The sequence below is a fragment of the Nesoenas mayeri genome, assembly GCF_963082525.1.
Source record: "Nesoenas mayeri genome assembly, chromosome: 3".
Taxonomy (NCBI): domain Eukaryota; kingdom Metazoa; phylum Chordata; class Aves; order Columbiformes; family Columbidae; genus Nesoenas; species Nesoenas mayeri.
The window spans coordinates 1,149,882-1,171,997 of NC_137544.1; the positions used below are offsets into that span (position 1 = coordinate 1,149,882).

Genomic DNA, 22,116 nt, shown 5'->3' on the forward strand with positions numbered 1-22,116 from the left:
ACACCAGAAATGACAAATAGAGTTGTTTTCTTGCAAGAAAATCCTATAATAGCTTGAATGACTAAAAAGTGGGAAATACCTTCTACAGACAGGGGCTGTACATGGACTGACACCCCATTTGACGTGACACCACTTGCTATTCCTGCCACTTAAAAGAGATGTAATATTATCTATACTATTCTCTCCTTATAGTGTTAGCTCTTAGAAACAGCATTTTAAATGGCACCTTGCAGAACCCAAATATCTTTCTTATTGGCATAATGGACCAGCATCTCCTGGTGCAAAAATCTCCGCTACGGATGAACCCACCACAGGGTTTCTTGCTCCCAGCCACACATCCATGTTCGGTACCAGGTGCCTTCTCCATCCTCAGGAACATGCGGTTGGAGAAGATCCCTTGTTTCCCGAGGCAGGGGATGCCACCCCTGCTGTGACAGGGGCTCCGGGCAGCTCTGCGCCACGTGTCTCAGCAGAACCGCGATGCCAGGACCTGCCGAGCTCCTCCGTGCTGGGAGAACAGAACCAACTCGCAGCAGATCGACGGCCACATGCACAGCGAAGCGCAGGTCGCTGCAGAGAGAACGCGGGACGAGCAGCGAGTCTGGATGCTTTGTGTAGCGGTTGAGTGCTGCCGGCTGCTCCCGGGCCTCAGCCCAGCAGCCGTGTGGCAGCAGACACTTTATTTTACTGCCCACACAGGTAAAAAGACAAAGAATGTCTTTGCAAGAGCCACTGGTGAGCAGGCTGCCGCCAGCCGGCCCCGTGCCACTGCTGGCCGCGGGCTGCCCACCGGCTGCCGTCACCAGCTCTGGCTCAGGAGCGAGGACACGGAACTGGGAATGTTTGGGGGTGCAGTGGTTTTGCTATAAAAGGCACTTCCCGAGCCCCAATTCACCTTCCTCTTACTGAGCCCACAGCAGCTCCCAAAGCCTCCGGGGTGAGACACCAGCCTGGCCCACTTTGTACCCAAACGTGACTTGAGTTTTTGCCTTCTCTCTGGCGTCCCTGCCGTGCCACACGTGAGAGGCAGCGCTCCCACGTCCTCCTTCACCAGCATTTCCCCCAAACTGGTACTCCTGAGGGTGACACAAGCCCGAGGTTCAGACAGCATCACAACATTGTACCTGCACATTCACACAGTGAGGAACACGCACAAGTAGAGATGCTGACACGTGAGGCCAGGGCCCCGAGCACAACACACAGCACTCGAGTACCTTTCCTGCTCCTACGTGAGCTGGATGAAAGAGCCACGCAGCGACCGCTCATCCAGCTGCAAGACATGCCCCAGGAACAGTCACCAGCGGCTCCATCCCAGAAGACACCAGGACGGCACAGGACCCCACAGAGAGCTGGAGAAAGCAGAAGCACAAGCAGCTCACACAACAGCAGGCAATGAGAAGCGATGGAAAACACAGGGCACGCAAATGGAACACAAAAAGACAGTGACAAACCATGGAAGCTGCCTGTAACGAAGAGGACACGTGAAGCTGCAGCATCCTGCCCTCCCTTGCAGCCGGTCTCACCTCCCGCAGCTGCTCTTGGTGCCGCAGCAGCAGCCTCCCCGACTCACCAAAATGAGCCGTGAGAGTCCTGATGCTGCTAGAAGCAACGTGCAGCCTGCCACGACGCACGAGCAGAGGTGACACCAGTGCTGAGTGCAACGCACGGAGCCGTCCTCCCCTTCTCCGCTGGCGAGGCTGCAGCTCGCACTGCACCCAGCTCCGGGCACCGCGCTTGGGAAAGGCAGAGACAACTGCACAAGTGCGAGACGTTTGGGTTGCTCTGTGAAAACCCGACTCGGAGGCAGCCTGGAGGGAAGAAAGGGGGAGGTCTGTCTCCTAGGGAAAGCAAAATAGGAGCAGAAGCCCCTGGGAATGTTCCAGATGGTCTGATTCCCCCCCCCCCCATAACTTACAGGCAGTTGCCCAGAAGCCTGCCAGAAAGCAATTTGCAGACAGGTTTTTAAGAAGGAGATCATGACCTCTGGCATCCAGCTGCAAGGTTTTCACTCCGTAACAGCAGGGCCTGGCTGTGTCCTTCCTGGCAGAGGGACATTCCATGCTCAACACTCACACAGCGCCCGGTTTTGGCAGAGGACATTCAACACTCGCCACCAGCAAAGCATCTGGTACGCTCTTCTTCAGAGGGTTGACACACGCATCCTGCTTTACAGCCTCAAAACAAGAGGTTTATTTCTGATATCAAGACCTCCACCCAAACCCCCGTCTCCTACTGAAGAAGCGTTAGAGCTACAAATAAAACCTTTCTGATAACGTGGCGCTTTTTGCTGCACAGGTTCCTGAGTCAGAGGAGCTCTTGGGTGTCCCTTCCCGAGCGGATAAAGGACGGTTCCCCCGAGGCCGCGCCACCCGCGGCACCAAGCCAGCGTCTGCCAGAAGGAGCCCACACCTCCTTCTCCTCCAGCCAGGAGAAATGTGTGCTTTGCAAAGCTAAAACCATCTGGACTCCTGACACGCCGCTTCCCATCTGCGCTCCTGGCAGCAACGCGAGGAGAAAACCAGTCTGGGCTGGAGAACACTGTGGATTGTCTTGCATGGAGCTCTCCTGCTCCAGGGACACCAGCTCCTCTCCGAGAGCAGGGACACATTCCTTCCCTTGGACACATGTTGCCTCCTCCATATCTCCCTGAATCTGCTTGTTCTTCTCCAAATCTACCGCGTGCGGGCTGGAGAGCTCCTGCCGGGCACAGCTCAAAGGCTGCGGCAGAGTCATTTGCAGCAGGACCCGGTGGAGTCTTCCCGCAGAGGGTTTGGTTCTCACCACGCATCACCTTTGCGGATGGTCCCACCTTGGAGCAGTCGCTCATCATAGCAGCGTCCCAGCTACGCTGGCTTTGGGTACATATTCAACGTGAGCCACCTTCTGAGGTGACCTGCTGTGCTGCTGCCACACGCCGACCCCTTCCACGAAGGTTAAACGCAGCCCTGCTTTGGGGACGAGGCAGAGAAAGCAGCTCAGCAACAGCTAAATCACTCTTCCATTATTTCCCATTGCCATCCACACACACTCCACACTGTTCATTCCTTGCTCTGCCCATTTGGGACAACAGTTTATGCCGTTGCAGAAGTTTTTTGGGCAAGAATAGTTGGTTGCACACCCAGAAGGTCAGGCGGCTTTTCACCAACAGAGTGGTGATGGATCTGGCGTCGCACATCAAGGGAAGGGCAGAGCACGACAAGCCCCAATGCCTAAAGCGATGCTGGAATTTGTGACCCGGTCTCACAGATTTGTGCCTGAATCAGCTGCTTTCTCAAGGCTAAACAGCAACAAAAACAAAGCTCCCCAAGTGAACAAGACCCGTAGGAAGGGAGCCCTGCAGAGAGAGCGACTGGGGGGTCAGTGCCCCACGTGCAAGCGCTGATTGCTGCTCTCAGCACAGCTTGTGGGATCTCCACCAAGCGCTGTTCATGCTGTTGGTGACCAGCACCCAAACACACCAGAAATGATGCTCTTGGAGCACTAAGTGTGAACCTGCCCTCCCTTATCAAAGTCCCTATTGACTCAGGAAAACCACAATCTCTTGGAACTCCTGCCCCGAGGGCACACGCGGCTTTATTGGCCTGTGTTGGTTCAGCTGTGCCAGGCTGGGAGCGGTTCCTCCATCCAAGACCTGCTGCCACATCTCAACTGTACACCACCCGAAACCAAGGCCAGGAAGCACAACAACAGTGTGCAACTGGTGCCAGTAAGCGGCTGGCGCTGCCCATGCTGTGCTTTATGTGCTAGATGGGACTCTCCTCCTCACCCCGGGCTGCATTTGGAGTCCTGTTCATAGGTTTAATTGCGACGGCATTTTCATCAGGGGCATCCTCAGAGGGACCATGACCTGGGAGCAGGTCTTTGGTGCTTGCTACACAAACGAGAAGGTTGCTCCAGTCATCTGGAGCTTCCCAAGTTCAAGTGCCAGCACCACCTGCAGAGGGCGGAGAGCCCGTCCTCAGCGCACAGGTACCCAGAGGGAAGGCAGAACACCACAAATCCCTCCAGGCGCTACTGGAAACAGGCTCAACGTGTGACAGGCTCCCTCTTCAAGCAAAAGCATTGTCTTTGTAGGAGCGAAATTAGTCACTTGGGGAGGTGTGGCTCAAAGCTGAGAGTGTTCTGCTTACCTTTGCCCGGCACCCACACAAAACCGCTACCTTCCACTGCATTACAATCCGCCTTCCACAGGGAACCTCACGCAACCTGTCACATTGGTTGGACTCGCTCTGCCAAGTGCATTTATCTCCACCTCATCAGCTCTGAACGTGCAAAAGGAGAGCGTGAGCCACCCCTGCCCACACAGACTGCGCCAGGAGGAGCCCAGCGCCGCGCATACAGCCTCGCCCAGCCCTACAAGACAGCACGTCACCTGCTGCGCTCCCTGAACGCATCAGACTTGTCCCAAATGTCCTGCGCGCTTAAATGACACCCTGCAAGCCACCCTGGATGGTTATCTGCAGCGTGGCCCCATGTGACGGATCCTAGAACAAGAGCAAAGCAAACACTATGAAGTGAAACCTTTTAACTTCACTGCTGGTGTGGGAGAAGGAAAAACCTGGCAAACACCCTGCCCTCCACATAAACACACAATCTGGTGTTAAGGATGCCACACACTTGGGCCCAAAATCATCCCCTAGGGATTTAAACTGTGGCGGTAGAGTCCGCTGGCACTTACAGCAGCTTCCTCCAAAGGTTTCCAGGGCTTTGAACGAGACACAAACTGGCACACGTGCAGGAAACAGGGACGAGGTCTGGCACGTTTCTGCATGTCTGACTGTGTGTGGAGCAGCCACGGGGCAGGAGCAACATGGTCCTGAGCTAAACGTGAGGGCGTCTCTGGGCTGACCGTGATCCCTCCACAACATGGACCTGCATGCATCCAGAGCTCCCTCCTCCACAGCCCCTTCGTAGCAGGAGCAGCCACAGCACAGGCCGGGAGGGCACTGTCCTTGCTGCCTGAGGTGACAAGCCACAGTTACCTCTCTTGACCACATTGCTGCCAGCCTAGGAAGGGGTGGGGGGACACATGGCACCCAGCATCGTCCCCCACTCACAGGGACAGCCCAGGGGGGTGAACACACCCACAGGGACAGCCTAGGGGGGTGAACATGCATTGAATGTGATCCCAGCCCCGTCAGTAACACTGTAGGATACAAAGGTGCGTCCCCGCCCCAGGAGCATGGCTGAGGGGGCACAGCTGGCAGGCGATGACACTGTCACCGCCGCTCGCTCTGCTGTCCCCACGACAGACCCCACAACTGGGGGGGAACAGCCTAGGGGTGCCCACCTGAGACACGGACACGCTCACACCGTGTCACGCTGGATGTTGCACCCCGCAGCATCACACGCAGCGTCCCTGAACCTGCTGGGGGGCCCAGTCTGCAGGAGGACACCCCCTGACTTGCTGCGGGGCACAGGGCAGCCCCCTGTTCCCTCCTGAGAGGAGGGGGGTCCCACATCTCCCACGGTCACACCTTCGCGGGTCCTCCCCCAGCTGTTTCCCGGTGGGGGTGCTGGGGGAGGAACGAGGGGGAAGAAGGAAAAATCATTTTATGACACTGTGTTGAACCGGCCCACCCAGGGACCCACGCGTGGGGTGGGGGGGGAGCCGCACCCGGGGGGGACACGGGGGGGTCTCCTCTTCATACAACCACCCCTCCCCACACGGAACCCCTCCCCAGGCCCCACGGCACCGGCCCCACGGCTGCCCCTCCACGGGGACAGGGCCTCCAGCAGCCTCCTCGCTGCGGCACAGGGCTCCAGCGTGTCTTCCCCGCAGCGTCCCTCGGCTCCGGCCTCACTGCAGCCCCGCCTTCCCCCGTGTACCTCCGGTCAAACGGCGGCCCCTGAGCGCCCCGGCCCCTCAGACCCCCCCGCCCGGCGCCAGGCCCCGAGGCGCCCCCCGAGCTCCGCGCCTCACGGCTCGGCCCCCGGCAGTCCCCCGACCCGCCCGGCGCGCCGGTACCTTGTACTTGCTGAAGCCGGCCAGCTGCTCGGCGGTCACGTACTCCATGGCCGCCCGGTGCCGGTGCCGCCGGTGCCGCTTCTGTCGGTGCCGCCGCCCGAGGCCGCGCCGGAACCGCCTCCCGCCGCCGCATCGGCCCACCCGGCGTGGCCGTGACGTCACCGCGCCCCGCCCACCGCGCCGCCAGGGAGAGGCGAGCGGCCGGCAGCGGGAGGGCGCCCCCTGCGGGGCGGGAGGGCAACGGGCTCGGTGGGCACGGGTGACAAGCGGTGACCCTCGGGGGTCTGTGCTGGGACCAGCACTGTTTGACACCTTCACCAGTAGCACAGACAGTGTAATCGAGAGCAGCCTCAGCAACGTTGCAGTGCCGCCAAGCTGAGTGGTGCAGGGGACACACCTGAGGGACGGGAGCCACCCAGAGGGACCTGGACAAGCTGCAGCAGTGGGGCCATGTGAACATCGTGAGGTTCAACAAGGCCAAGTGCAAGGTCCTGCACCTGGGTCGGGGCAACCCCGGTGTCGGTCCAGGCTGGGATGCAGGGATGGAGAGCAGCCCCAGGAGAAGGACTTGGGGTGCTGGGCTGAGACATTGGACATGAGCCAACAACAACGATGCTTTTAAACTGAAACAGGGGAGATTCAGGCTGGACATGATGCAGAAATTGTTTGTGCTGAGGGTGGTGAGAGCCTGGCCCAGGTTGGCCAGAGAGGTGGTGGCTGAACCATCCCTGGAGACATCCCAGGCCAGGCTGGACGGGGCTCTGAGCAGCCTGAGCTGGTGCAGATGTCCCTGCTCATGGCAGGGCTGGCACTGAGTGAGATTTAACAGTCCCTTCCCACCCAAACTATGCTGTGATTCCTCATTCCGTTATGTGTGTGTGCACACATACACCTGTGCATATGTGTATGCACATATGTGTGCATATGCTTGTGTGTGCACATACGTGTTCCTGGGCATTTGTGTGTGCATCTGGACGTTTACCTTTATCTGCAGCTGGTCCAGCAGCACCATGAGTTTTACTGGGACAAGACCGGGACGCTGTACCCTGTTCCCTACTTTGTGCTGCCCATGAAGGAAAAGGAGAGATGCCCTCATCCACTTGACCTGTGAGTACCGATGTCCCTGGGACATGGTGGCACTCAGTGCCCAGGGCTGGTGGGATGAAACCAGAGAGGTCTGGGGGAGAGCCAGTGCCGCACCTGATCGTCCTTCTCTTCTTCGCCCAAACCTTCTGTCCTCGGAAAAATGAGAGCAGAAGAAACCAGATTAACCTGAAAGGGGAGAAATAGGTGAACAACGTGCCAGGATTTGAGTCTTTTTCCTAATTTAGAAATCTCTGGGTTGGTTGGTTGGTTGGTTGGCTGGTTGAGTGGTTGGTTGGTTTGGCTGACTGGTTGGTTGGCTGGCTGGTTAGTTGGTTGATTGGTTGATTGGTTGGTTGGTTGACTGACTGATTGTTTGGCTGGTTGGTTGGTTGGTTGGCTGGTTGGTTGGTTGGTTGGTTGGTTGGTTGGTTGGTTGGTTGGTTGGTTGGTTGGTTTTTAAAGCAAGTATCCTCCTGGCTGCGTGTTTGAAATCCTGGATGTTTCTAAATTTCAAAGCCCTCATAAAAACTGGAGCAGCGTCCCATGGGCTCCATGTCCCACCTTCTCCTCTCTTTGTACCTGTGGGACACACTACGGGCTCTGCTGCTCCCTGGGACCTTTCCCACCGTCAGTGTGGCCAAGGAGAGCTGAGGGCTGCAACGGGAATATTATACCAAACTGACTGCTGAAAAGACTTGACTTTAGCAACCAGACATGTGCACATACTTTGCTTCTCCTGCTCCAGTCTTGGCTACCGATCTGCCCGTGGCAAAGGGAATGTGTCCACTCAACCACCACAGAGCCCTGTGCACGCAGCCTGGGCTGCGGGTGATGAAGTGACGTCGAAAGGACCCGTTTAAGCTCCCCCAGCATCACCCAAAGTGCATGTGGGCTGACGAACCCCAAAACCTCCTGGGAACGTCAGGGCAGATGCTGCAGACGTTGGAGCGTGTGAAGGAGCTCAGCAGCATCTCTGGGGCACAAAGGTGCGCAGAGGAGACACAGCCCTGCTGAAACATGGATTGAGTGGCTGGATATTTCTCTCCAGCACTGAAGCCACCATGGGTATGTTGGGGATGGAAAGATGGTGATAAATAATTTTTAGCAAGAATGAAATGAAAGTAAAACTCAGTGGGGGCATAGAGTAGCAATTGCCTCTTGCCTCGAGCTCTGAGCATGACACTGACCTGGGATCACAGAATCACAGAATCATTTTGGTTGGAAAAGCCCCTCGAGATCATTGAGTCCGACCGTTCCCCAGCCCTGTCCCTGCCCCATGTCCTGAGAACCTCATGTCCGTCTGTCCAGCCCTCCAGGGCTGGTGACTCCAGCACTGCCCTGGGCAGCCTGTTCCAATGCCCGACAAATGAGGAGGATGGTGACACGGGATGTGAGATGGGCTGAGAAAGGCCGGGGGCTGAGCTGCCGGGGGAGCAGCCGGAGCCGGCGCCAGCAGAAATACGTGGGTGCCCTCTAGTGTGATGTGGCCGAGGCTCCACACGGTGTCAAATCCAGGAGGAAGAAAAACCCAAACAGACCTCCAGTCATCCTCAGAGGGCTTCAGATAAAATACCTTAATATATTTTCCTTATATCTGGCTGGATCTGCCCATGTTCTGACCTGTACCCATAGCTGCTCCTGTCACCAGGCACCTCAGAATTCAAGGTGCATCCTCCAGCTTCTCACATCTCGATCATCTCTTCTCTGCTACCTCCCCTTAGGTAGCTGTAGACTATGAGAAGATTCCCCTTTGCCTTTTCCTCTTGAGCGTGAATAACACAGCTCTCTGCCTCTCCTTGCACATCAAATCACAGAATCACGGATGGTTTGGGTTGAAGGGACCGTTAAAGCCCATCCAGTCCCCCCTGCCATGACAGGGACACCTGCACCAGCTCAGGCTGCTCAGACCCCGTCCAGCCTGGCCTGGGATGTCTCCAGGGATGGTTCAGCCACCACCTCTCTGGCCAACCTGGGCCAGGCTCTCACCACCCTCAGCACAATTTCTGCATCATGTCCGGCCTGAATCTCCTTCCTTTAGTTTAAAACCATCACCCCTTGTCCTATCACAACAGGCCCTGCTGAGAAGTCTGTCCCCATCTTTCTTCTCGGCCCCTTTTAAGCACTGAAAGGCCGCACTAAGGTCTCCCCGGAGCTTCTCTTCTCCAGCTGAACACCCCAACTCCCTCAGCCTGTTCCAGCCTCGGATCATTTCTGGGGCTCCTCTGGCCACTCTCCAACAAGTCCATGTCTTTTGACTTGACATTTGGCTGTCACCAACCCCTGGAGGGACAGGCAATGTGTCCTCGAAGGGGCAGAAGCGGTGGTGGCCTTGAAAGTCATCTTTATTTTCCCTCTATCCCTTCAAACTCTTCCCCATCCCCAGGTTCCTTCCTCGTGCAGACGTGTGACTGAACCCACCTGGGTAATACCAAAGTGCAGAGCTACTTCTGCATTAATATTTGTGTCCTGGAGGTCGTGGGTGTTTGCAAACTGGGGAGCACGGGCTGGTCTTGCAGCATCAGCTCTGAACACGGCACAGACAACATCTCCCCATTCTGCCTGTGTTCTCCTTGCAATACCCGCGCAATCCGTGACAGCAGGACTTGGGGTGCACGTGTGGGGTGCTGGCGCAGGCAGAGCCAGCGGGGACTCGGGATTTGGGAGCCCTGGGGTTGTATCAGCCCCGTGAAGACTCAGATTGGACAAATCCTTTTGCGGGGACAACCCTGCAACCTCAACCTGCTTCTGCAGCTCTGCTGGGTGAAAGTGCTGGGCTTGTGGGTGCCCCAGTGCCCTCGGAGCACATCTCGATGGCTGAGCCCTGCCTGCACCCCTGGAGCCCCTGCCTGCACCCCTGGAGCCCCTGCCTGCACCCCTGGAACCCCTGACTGCACCTGGTAACCCCTGCCTGCACCCCTATGACCCCTGCCTGCACTCCTGTAACCCCTGCCTTCACCTCCATACCTGCTGCCTGCACCCCGGTAACCCCTGCCTGCACCTCTGGAACCCCTGCCTGCACCCGAGTAACTCCTGCCTGCACCTCCATAACCCCTGCCTGCACCCCAGTAACTCCTGCCTGCACCTCCGTACCCGCTGCCTGCACCCCGCTAACCATCCTTCACATTCTTCTGCTCCCCAGCCCACCACTCAGCGCCAAGACCCGCTGGCATTTGCTGCGATTGTCATCACTGGACGTACGGACCTGCCAGACCTTCCCCTCGGGGAAGAGGGTCCCCTCCCAGGAGAGGCAGAACCGAGACGTCTATTTTGCGTGCCGAGCCTAAGCGACGGCACCCACCCTGCCCTCGGTGGAAACCTGCTTTGTCCAGCTGTAGGAGGAGCAATGGGAAAATAAAGGAGACGGAGCTGCTTGCTGTCTGGGGCTCTGTGTGCGACAGGGACCTGCCACGTGTGGCAGGGATGCTCTTTGTCCCTGTTTTTCAAGGAGAGGGTGCAGCTACACACCCCGCAGCTCCTCCTGCCATTAGGGATGAGCCACGAGCTGAAGAGACATTGAGGACAGATGGGAAATCAGCTGGCTTGATGGTGTGACCGTCCAGCAGGTGAAATGTCCCCACTCTGTCCTGCCCGCACAGGCTGGTGCCTCCGCTCAGGTGGGACGGCGGCTCTGCCCCGCTCCAGGCTCTGCTCACGGTGCTGGGGGGTCACCCAGGACCCTCTCGCCTGGGCCGGGATGTGGGAAACTGCAGCGGGTCTGTGGAATCCTTAACAGAAAATATGGGAGTAGAAATCAGCCTTGAAGATATTAAGATTTACCGTTGAGAAGGATGCGAGTAAAGGAGTATCCGGATCTTCGGCAGCTCTCCTCGGCTGCTCTTATCAGCTGTACCGGGCTCTGTCCCCACAGCTCTTCTTCGGCTGTTCACAGCTTTTACGCTGTCACCTTGTTATGCGAGATCCTCTTCCAGGCAGGATCACGTCGGGATCACCAGATGTCGCAGTTGAGACGGACAAACGACATGGACCAAGTTCCTTCAAGATTGAAGTAATAGGGTGCCATTTATTGCTACAAGTGCATTTTTATACAATCCTACCAGTTCATGTGTCTTTTCACTATTGGTTACAAGTTACGACACTAACATCTCATTGGTTAATTTTGCTATCATCCATGTTATTCTTCTATACCCTTCTCTCTCACAGGTACAACTCCATACCTCCGGATACACTTTTACTCGCATCCTTCTCAAGGGTAAATCTTAATATTTTCAAGGCTGATCTCTACTCCCATATTTTCTGTCAAGGATTCCACAGACCCGCTGCAGTTTCCCACACCGGGACAGCTGCTGAAGCGTTGCAGTGGTGGGGAAGAGCATGGGGACTTCAGCGTAGCCATCAGTGACCTCAAACCATTCTGTGCCTGTCAGTCTCCTCCTGGACAAGGCGTCCAGCACACAGCTGGGTAAACACGCAATGCAGCTGGTGAGCAACTGCCTGACGGGCCGGGCTTAAAGGGTTCTAGTCAATGGGGTCATGTCGGGCTCAGTCACTAGCGGGTTCCACAGGGATCATCTTAGGGCCGGCACTATTCAATGTCTTTATAAATGACTTAGATTCAGGACTTGAGGGGTTAATTAGTAAGTTTGCCAATGACACGTAAGTGGGGGCAGCTGTTGACACTCTGGAGGGCAGAGAGGCCCTGCAGAGGGATCTGGACAAACTGGAGAACTGGGCAATCGCCAACTGCATGAAGTTCAGCAAGAGCAAGTGCCGGATTTTGCACCTGGGACACGGCAACCCCGGCTGTACAGACAGACGAGGGGACGAGATGCTGGAGAGCAGCTCTGCAGAGAGGGATCTGGGGGTTCTGGTCTGTGGCCAGTTGAACATGAGCCACCAGTGTCCCTGGAGCCAGGAGGGCCCCGTGTCCTGGTGCACCCAGCACAGCACGGCCAGCCGGGCAGGGGGGATTGTCCCGCTCTGCTCTGCGCTGGGGCGGCCTCACCTGCAGCATTCACTGTGTGCAGGGCTGGGACACAGGAGAAAAGGAGACAAAGCTGCTAGACAGTGTGCAGAAGAGGCTGCGAAGTTGGTGCAGGGTCTGGAGGGGAAGCCGTGTGAGCAGCGGCTGCAGTCCCTGGGTTTGCTCAGCTGGAGCAGAGCAGCCTGAGGGCAGAGCTCATGGGCTGCAGGTTCCTCAGCAGGAGCAGGAGGGGCAGGGTGAGCTCTGCTCTGTGACAGTGACAGAGCCCAGGGAACGGCAGCAGATGTGCCAGGGGGGACAGTGGGACATGAGGAAAAGGTTCTTCACCAGAGGTGCTGGACACTGAACAGGCTCCCAGGGAGGTGTCACGGCCCCAACCTGACAGTGTTCAACAAGAGACTGGACACCGTCCTCAGACACACGGGGTGACCTGTGGGGTGTCCTGTGCAGGGACAGCAGTTGGACTCCATGATCCTGTGGGTCCTTCCAGCTCAGGAGACTCTATGACCCTCCCCCCACCTGACACCCCCGCCTGCACTTGAGACCCCCAACTCACCCGCTGGTCCAGCTGGAAGTTTGCTGGTGGGTTCCACACTCGCCCCACGCAGCCTCGGTTTGGGGACACAGACACTCTCTCCCCCAGCAGCCGGGACCAGCACGTGGGCTGTGACCCACGGTCCTGCCCCAGCTGCCGCTGCTCAGCCCGGCACCCGCCTCCCTCAGCGCTGCCCAGGGAGCTCATGGCAGGAGAACATCCCCACCCGGGGGAGAAGACCCCACTCGCTCTGCTGGGACCCCAGTCACTCTCTGCAGCAGCTGCACTGGGACCCCCCTCACTGCAGTGGCTGCACTGGGACCCCCCTCACTGCAGTGGCTGCACTGGGACCCCACTCACTGCAATAGCTGCACTGGGACCCCCCTCACTGCAGTGGCTGCACTGGGACCCCCCTCACTGCAGTGGCTGCACTGGGACCCCCCTCACTGCAGTAGCTGCACTGGGACCCCCCTCACTGCAGTAGCTGCACTGGGACCCCCCTCACTGCAGTAGCTGCACTGGGACCCCCTCACTGCAGTAGCTGCACTGGGACCCCCTCACTGCAGTAGCTCACACCACAGGCCAGGGCCACCCAGAGCCCCAGTCTGACTCCAGTAGCTGCCCCAAATCCACTCACACCCCACAGGCCTCACCAGTCACTGGCCCCCAGCCCCTGCAGCTCACACTCCCAACACGAGCTCTGTTTCCTGCCGGTGTCTCCATGGAGGCTTTGCCGGGATATTGGGGGCTGCTTCCTCTTTTTTCCCTCCGTTTCCCAGCTGAGCAGCTCCCCGCTCAGATAACCTCGCTGGAATAAACCTTCTCAGCCTCCCAGCCACCATCAGCGGGACTGACCAGGCTGGGTTCCCACCACCGCCTCCCTTCTCATTTGCGGGGCACATCTGTCTAACTCCCTGTTCTGCTCTGTGCCTTCCTCCCCTTCTTATTATCCCTTGAGACGCTCAAGAGGGTCCTTGAGCAGACACCCTGAAAGGAGCAGACACTCCTTCCACACACCTTTCCACAGACCATGGCCCAGCTGCCACCCGCCTGTCTGCACAGCCCAGACGCTGCAGTCACGCACAACTGGGGCTCACCTGAAAATAAAGGATACAGAGACCAGCCCTGTCCAGCTCGACTACTTTATTAGCAAAGACACCGGGGGATTGTACTGACCCACGGCTTTGGGCAGCTCTCCAGGAGGGCTCGGGCCTTGGGTTTCCAGCGGCGTTGCAGGAACTGTGCAGCAAAAGCCTCCGACCAGCCCACGGGTGCAGGCCCAGCTGGTTACACGTTCTCAGACCACGGCTCCGTTGCCACCAGCCTGTCCTGGCCGCACAAACACTAACGTCACACACGGCCGACGGCTGCCGGGGAACATGCGGAGGAACGTAATTCTCCACCTTGGTCATACAAAGGCTTTTGCTCAACAGCGAAGCACCGGCAGGAGCAGTTGCTGTCCCGGCCGAGAGCTGGAGGAAAGCTCCCCAGATCCAGGCACCTGCGTGGGAACGGCTCAGCTCAGGGATTCTGCCCCACAGCCCTTTCTTTAAGTGTGACAAGTACTCACTGCAGGAAAACTATTGCTTTGCCGTGTCACTTGTTGTCTCGCAGCCGCTGATAAAACCGGTACTTTCTAATGCTGCCTTTGCTCTTCACCTGGTTCTGGTCTTAATCTTAGCCGTAGGACCGCTCGCTGCAGGAAGGCTTTTCTCTTTTGCTCTAAGGCACAGCGGAGGTAAATGCTCATGGCAAGAAGGGAAGCGGATTCTGAACTTATTTTGAAGCAAGGGAGCTTCTGAGCAATGGCAGGAGTAGCACACCTCATTTCACCCATCTTTGTGAGCAGCTACATATGGTTTTCTTAATGTGGCTTGAGATCATAGTCATTATAACAATATTTTGTGGACAGACTTGTACTATGGTCATCTAAAATGCAAAGCAGTTGCGGTTCTTCATGTCGACTTGACTTAAAGCTTCTCCAGTTCCTCAAGCACTTCCTGCTTTGTAATTCTGTGCCACGACTCAGGGATTTCTCCTTTGCCATGAAATTTCATATTGTGTCGTTCTTCTATCTGTGTCCTGAAACGACACACAAACCATTTCCAGTACGCCAGCATGGATGGATCGGGAGGAATGTTCCAAGAGGAATAAGGAGGTCCTGCATCCCGGTATCTCTTGTAGGGGATCCATGTGTCTTCACCAATCCTGAACCTGTTGTCACTTGCAACACTACTAGAACAAATATCAATGACCAGATTGTCTGTATTAATCCACCACCCTCCTATCAAACCTTGTATACGATGGTAGACAACGCGATGGTCTCCATCGTGATTCGGCATGGTGTTTGTGCAAACCGCCCCACAGAAGGGACACTGCTCCCAGCACCCTGAAAACTGCTCAGCCAGGATCGTGTGGGGCGGCCTTTCAAACCGGCTCATATCAGCTCCAGCAAACTCTTCCCTGAGCTGATCTTTCAGAGGAGCCAGTGCTTGGGCCATGGCATTGTTCAGGAACTCCATGTCTGTTACCTCCTGATGCTCAATGCCCTTCAGGTCACTTCTGGGCAAGCTCAGCACCTCTCCAAGTGCCCCGCAAAATTCATCCAGCCAGAGAGAGATTTGGTCTTTTCTGTCTTTTCTGTCTTTGACAACGTTGGTTGATGCCGAAACAGCCGACTGGATGCTCTCATAGCAGTGAGTAAGGGAGTCATCTAAGAACCTCTCCAGTCTCCTGTTCTCGTCTAAGCAGTAGCTCTCAACACGTGTCTTGATGTACCTCTGGAAAAAGTCTCTTGGGAAATAAAGGTACTCCTTGAAATTCTCAAACTTTTCTTCTTCTGCCAGGTACCTCAGTATGCAGACTTCCAGAGAGGATCTATTGCCATTGAAGTCTGGGATTTTGCCCTTCATGTCTCGAGCTATGGCCAGAGCTGTCCTCTCATAGACCGCCTGGCGAAGAGCTGGGCCGATCTTTTCACACAGGAAAAGTGCAAATGATGTGACACAAGTGGCTCCTTGGCAGGAAATCTGGAAACATGTGAAGAAATCTTCTTTCTTGCTCTCCAGGTAGACGACTGGATCATTTGCTCTTTGGAACGCTTCACGCATGGCTTTAAACCTTCCTGCTGCCATTCGGCACAAATACAGTGATAAATCTATTCTGTAATCTTTATTAAAACTGTATTTCGCATTGTTAGGGACAGAATTCATACCTTTCTCTACTTCATTTAGAATTTCATGAATAAAGCTTGGACTGTAATCCCTTTTCTCCTTTTCCTTCTTATCAATGTTTGCCCACACATTGGCTATGATGTTGTCTGTAATGCGGTGTATGCTGTCCTCATCAGCATTATCCAAACTCACAGTCATGAATCCTAGCCATTTCTTTTTCTTAGCGACATGTTTCTCCAAGTCAACAGAAAACTCTGAATATCTGGGAAATGTCCTGATTCGTTCATGTAAGCGAGACTCCTTAAAGCGATCTAGGAAGACAGTTTCTATTTGCGCATCGATATCAACCTGCTCTGGAGTGGGAGCAGCAGAGGAGACTTCAGCAATCCACTCTGCCCATAGAGCCATGAAGTGGTCTCTCAGCTCCCTCTCGCTCAGGCTCTGGCCTTTCAGACGCAGAGCCAAAGCCCTGCTCTTTGCCAGGAGCTCGTTTTCGTATTCTGACCTCCTTTGCTCCAGTTTACACTGGTTCTTCTTTAGTTCTATAAGGTTCTCACACTTCTTTCTAGTCTCAAGAAGAAGAGATTCTTTTAGATCTTTCAGCTTCAGTTCCGTGTTGCCTTTCCACTGGACCAGCATCTCACAATCTGTGTCTTCCCCGAAAAACCTTTCCATGTCTTCACTAATGGCCTCACTCGTCTCTTGCACTTGATTTTGAAGGTGTTCTCTGCTGACCTCCTGCAAGGACCCGTTCCGAATTTTATTGTCCAGTTTCATTTGCAGGTCTAAGAAGTGGCTCCTCAGCTGCCAGGACCACTGACTGAATGCGGTTTCCAGTTTCCTGTAGGCAGCAATCTCCACTGAATTCTTGAAGCTGAAAACAAAGTTTTCATTCAGCAAAGCATTCCAGAGGTCACTGATTCGAACTTTCAAGCCCGAGAGCCTCAAAATGCTGCCGTGTGCCTCCTTCTTGGCTGCTTGGAGGAGTTTGCTCTTTAATTCCTGGACGTTCTGGCTGTAGGTGGGATTGGGTGGTGCCATTGGAGGGTTTCCTTCCCACAGGTGAGCAAAGTAATGGATGTGGGTGTTCACGTCAAAGCGGATGACATCGCTGAAGGAGGAGACATCACAGAATTCCTGCTGGGCAGCTGTCTGCGTCATCTCATCCAGCTTTTCCTGCAGACGTCTTTGTCCTTCCATGTTCTGCTCCCTGGCAGTCGTTTCTCCCACGTTTTGGTGCACAAACAGGCAGCCTGGAGAAAGTTTTACTCTCTTCATCCTCAGAAAAGCCTGCACAGCAATCTGAAGGACATCTTGCATTTCGGAAGGATTTTCTCCAAAGATATTGATCAGAGTCATGTTGCCGATGCCAATGACAAAGGTGGCCAGCTCGTTGTCGTGATTGATGGAGTGTTTATTGGCCACCTCCATGGCGCGGAGTCCCTCTGTGTCAACAACCAGCATGTAATCAAAGCCCAGATCCGGTTGCGCCTTCTTGTCCACTTTAATTAGCTGCATAAACGCTCCCCGGGTGCATCTCCCTGCACTGACGTTGAACTGAAGACCAAACATGGCATTCAACAGGGTTGACTTCCCTGTGCTCTGGATGCCAAGCACTGACAGAACAAATACTCGTTTGTCCCCCAGCTTCTCAATCAATCTGTCAAAGATTGCTCCGACCCATCGTAATGGTACGTAAGAAGCATCACCATCCATCAGCTCAATGGGATACCCTGAAACCATCAGATCAGCTGCAATTTCGGGTAATTTGACAACATATTCTTCCTTTGAGTTTGTTGATTCCAGAGCTTCATAAATCTGCCCGACCTCTCTCAAAATATGCTCAAGGCCAATTGATGAATCGTCCATTTTATTGGAGAGGGCCTCTAAATCTCTCTGCAACTGTTGTTTCAGATCATTTTTTTCATTGCCCTTCTTTATTGCCAGGACTTCAGACCATAACTGGTGGTATTGTCTCTTCAGGTCATCAAGGCGATCGCAGGACAGGTCATCCATAAAGACCTTCATCCACTGCAGGAAGTATTTCTTGGTATCTGCTGGCTGTGAGTGGAGAAAGACAAGGACTGATTTCATCAGAGGATTGAGGGGGAATGCTTTCTCTAGTTGCTCTCTTCTTATCGCCCGCTTCTTTGATTGGATTTCACTCCGATGATGCTCTATGCTCTTGTTCCGCTTTTCCTGCAAGCGAGTGAGTTCTTTGTCACTTTTGCACCACTGGTACCACAGTTTTCCTTGAAGAGGCAGTAGCCGGGACTTGATCTCAGACAACGGTTCTTTCTTCAGAAGCTTCAGCAGCGCCGTTGCCTCTTCTTTGGCTGTCACACACGCCTCTGTATCTTCATCGACTAAGAACCCGAGCTTGCGAGCTTTGTCCAGGCAGGCGTCGAGGCTAAAAAGTGTGTTAGACCCTGCCAGGAGCCCCCCGATTGTTTTTGTCAGCTCGCTCGTTAATTCTGCTTCGTTTCTGTTCTTCAGACCTATTCCTATCTTTTGGCTGGATCGGCCAGCTGCAACGCTCTCCTTTTCGGTGAAAAGACAAACCAAAGGCCTTTGCGACTGCCACAGCTCCCGTAAAATTTTCATCCCTTTGTTGTCACTCTGAGCACTCTCGGATACGAGAGCCACGGTCACAGCGGATATCTCCTGTAAAAACTGCAGCTGTTGTTCGTGATCCCTTGCGTCTCCGTGCAGGTTACAGAAAGCAACACAGCAGTCAAAGATGTCATCGTCACTGCCCCGGGGACAGTACCAGGAGATCTCCACAACACCTTTCATCAGCAAACACTCTCTGGTGCTGCCTTTGCAATGGCGGTGGAAAAAAGTGTCATGTCTTTGTTTGCTCAGCAAAGCATTCAGGATCTGAGACTTGGAAGAGGAGGGAGAGCTGCCGATCCGCAGGAAGGACACGATGGGGGTCTCGGCCTGATACATGAGTTTGTGATTGTAACTGTTACTTCGGACCTGCTTTCCTGACTTCTTGACTTCTTTCCAGCTCCTTTTGACTTGGCTGAGGGACCAGAGGGGGAACTCTATGTGTGAAGTGCAGGGGTGTGGGACCAGGAGGGGCAGTGCAAACTGGCAGAAGGCAAGCTTTGTTGCAATGTACTGTCTCATGAAATCATCAGCGCAATGGAAAATTGCCATCTGGAGGTCCATGGGGTGCACGTGACTCTCCCTGCTGGCACATTCAGGGGCTTCTCTCTCCAAATCCATGAAAAAGTCGTCAAAGGAATCCGAGGGTTCATGCTCTTGCTCTGTGGGTTCTGGCACAGATGTGAGTCCTGGGTCGCTCTCGTCCTTGCAAGTCAGGTACCTCACCCGATAATCCACGGTTAATAGCTTTTGTAAGAAGTAAAAGGGTAGTTCACTGTCCTCGCTGGGCTGGCTGTCATGTAAAGATGTCTTGTATATGACGTGGAAATCTTCTGTCCCCATTTTTCTTGGATACCGACTTTCTAGTCCCAGGCGCTTAAGTAAGTGGAGGAATTCTTGGTTTGCAATGGCTTGATTTGCTTTGGATTTGCTGCTGTCTGATTTGGATTTGGACTGCCGGGAAGGCTCTACTCTTCGAAAAGTGTCTTCCATGTCTTTGGTTATATTGTGTTTCTTGAGATCGTCACATGTGTCTTCCATGCGCCCGTCGATGAAGGAACGCAAGTCCCGTTCCAGCACCTCCCAGTCTGTCAATGAACTGTGCTTTTCAAGGAGAGTTTTTATCTCTGTGCTCCATAAGGTTTTCATGTGATCTTCCATGAAAGCTAGACGCTCAGTCTTCTCCTCAGGGGACAGCCCTTTGTAGTTGGGTGTTACAGTCAGGCCCGTCAGCAGCAGGAAGGCCTGAGCTCTGTGCACATCTCGCTCCTTCAGACTCAGATACTCTTTCTGTCCCTTTTCCATTTCATTTATCATGAAGTTCAGTTCTGGATATCCAAGGAGGCGCTGAAAAGTGCCCCTTTCCACCTGGTATCCTGTGCTGGTTGTAATGACGTGCACCAACAGTTCCATGTCTTTCTGTGCCCTGTCCTGGAGAAACTGGAGTAAGGAACGAACAGCCTGGCTTGCAGTCACGGTGGCTTTTATCTTTGTTTCATGAATGGCAGATGCAGAGGTTTCTGACGCGTAGGTGACTTCCTGGATGTAGTCCTTCATTTGCAGCAGTGTCTTGGTGAGATCTTCAGGCTCAGACACACGGGCAGTTTCAGGAAGCGAGTGCTCAGTATGGAAGATCCATTGCATAATGAGGGAAGAGTTGGGGAAGTCCTCGACAGAATAGCTGTGAGGATCCAGGAGGCACCTCAACAGGGACTTGATGTAGATGGTGTTTTCTGGAGGTGACTTCTGGTAAAACCGAACAGTATTCAGCAGGAACTCCTGCAGCGCTTTGTCCGACAGGCACACGTTGATCCAGACACTGTGGCTTTTGGTTTTCTCATTCAGACTCTGTTTGAAACGAACCAGCGTGAGCAGTTTGCTTTCATCCCCCGGCACCTCCCAGGCCTCCACACGCTCCATGAAAGCTCTGGCCTCTTCCACCGCACTGGCCAGTTCCTCCCCAAACATGGTGCCGACACGGAGGTTCGTTAGCGCTTCGTACGCGGCCCTGAGGCTGCTGCTCACTTGATAGCTGGACTTAAAATCACTGCTGTGATTGGACAGGATTACATCCCACACTGGGATGAGCTGAAAGCCTCGGTCAATAACAGACCAGGTTCTGTTGTTACTTTCAAGCCCGGCTTTCCACTGAGGAAGAGAATCTGTCTCTGATGGGCCCCCTGTGTTGGTCACATAGAGCTGAACAGCTGTGTGGTTCTTTCTTCCATCTCTTCCTTGAAGAATAGCCTGTGAACTGGATTTTGAAACGTCAACGCTGCCACTGAAGGTGCCATAACTGGCCCCAACGTAGGAGTCCAGCGCTTCAGATACGTGTTGCTTCATCTCTTCGCGATGCTCAGCTCTGAATCCTTCCGTAGATGCTTTCCACCAGAATATCCCCCCAAAGTGGAGGGGGCCCTGGTTTACGTGGGACCCAAACCTCTCAAAGAAGCTCCCACATTTGCTCTTCAGCATGTCGGGTCTGTCTGCTTCCTCCGTGATGCTCAAAAGATGCTCGATGTGTCGCAGCTCCCGCAGGGCCGCATCTGAGAGGTGAAGCTGATGCTTTTGGAAGTAGCAGGAGGCCAGAGGGATGTACCGGTACTTGGTGGTGCAAATGTAGGTCTGCTCAGAGAAGGACCGACGGGTGTCCTCCGACTGCAAGGACTTGCTGTAATCTGTACCCGTTTCAACATTAAACCCCCAGAATCCGGCTTTAGCAGAAACGCTGATGCTGAACCCCAGCTGCTCCATGGACTTGGTGAAAGTGGCTTCTGCTGCAGAGGAGGAGAACTCCTTCCTATCGAACAGCGACCCTTGCTCCGGACCTGCCAGCTTGAACCCACTGGGAACCCTGATGAGCTGCTCTCGCTTTGCCAGCACATCTGCAGTTCTGCTGGTTTTGTAAATGCCCTGCAGGGCCAGTCCCCCCGACGCCCGCATCAGGACCTCCGCATCTGAGACGTTCTCAGCCCTGCCCACTGACGACTCCTGCTGCTCCAGCTGCTTATGGATGTTCCCCAGCACCTCCATCATTGAGTTCTCTGGCAGGGCCCAGGACTCTTTGGGAATCCCCATGGCTTTCCACAGAGCCTCCTCTTTCTGTCTTACAGCGTCCTTGCTGTGGCTGCGGCTGTCATGCATTTCCTTCAGCTCCTTCAGGAGCAGCTTGGCCACTTCTTGTCTCTCCTTTGCCATCTTCTCAGAAGCTGCTTTTTTGTCTGTTAGTTCCAGGAGTTTTTGGAGAGCCTTTTTTTCCCATGGTTGCCGTACTGCGCACTCCAGCTTCAGGTAGTCTTCATATTGCAGATGTTTCAGGGCTTCTCTGGAGTTCACTCCCAGTAGCTCCGACAGTTTGGGCAGCCAGTATCCAGCATCCAGTCCTTCCTTCTCACATGCTTCTGCCAGCAGTGTTTTAGCAAGACGTGCCTTTTCCTCATCTTTTTGTGTGTCCTCCTGTGAAGCCATGGCTGTGGAAGAGGAAAACAGTCTGTCTTCAAGGTATGTTACGAGAGGCCATGGCCCAGGGGATTCCTTGGGGGCACCCAGCTGACCCCAACTGACCCAAGGGATATTCCACCCCATGTGACGTCAGGCTCAGCATGTAACCTAGGAGAAAGCTGGAGGGGTCATTTCTCAGGCACAGGCTGGGCATCACTCAGTGGGTGGTGAGCGATTGTATTGTGCATCACTTGTTCTGTACATTCTATATTATTATTATCATCATTATTACTTTCTTCTCCTTTCTGTCCTATTAAACTGTCTTTATCTCAAGCCACAAGGTTTAACCTTTTGTCCT

The 22,116-nt window shown here is 54.6% G+C and overlaps 2 protein-coding genes across 2 annotated transcripts in view; both read right to left on the minus strand.

Annotated features, from left to right (window-relative positions):
• Positions 1 to 6,062, minus strand: part of SELENOI (selenoprotein I) — a 30,727-nt gene extending 24,665 nt beyond the window's left edge. The window contains exon 1 of the mRNA XM_080342599.1: positions 5,969 to 6,062. Coding sequence (XP_080198725.1) covers positions 5,969 to 6,016 — 48 coding nt within the window. The 5' untranslated portion in view covers positions 6,017 to 6,062. The remainder of the gene's footprint in view (positions 1 to 5,968) is intronic.
• An 8,439-nt stretch (positions 6,063 to 14,501) lies between these two features.
• On the minus strand, positions 14,502 to 21,785 carry LOC308039503 (interferon-induced very large GTPase 1-like; the record flags this gene model as incomplete). Its single annotated transcript, XM_080342874.1, has 1 exon — positions 14,502 to 21,785. The coding sequence occupies one exon, from the start codon at positions 21,783 to 21,785 to the stop codon at positions 14,502 to 14,504; it is 7,284 nt and encodes a 2,427-aa protein (XP_080199000.1).
• Positions 21,786 to 22,116: the final 331 nt, after the last annotated feature.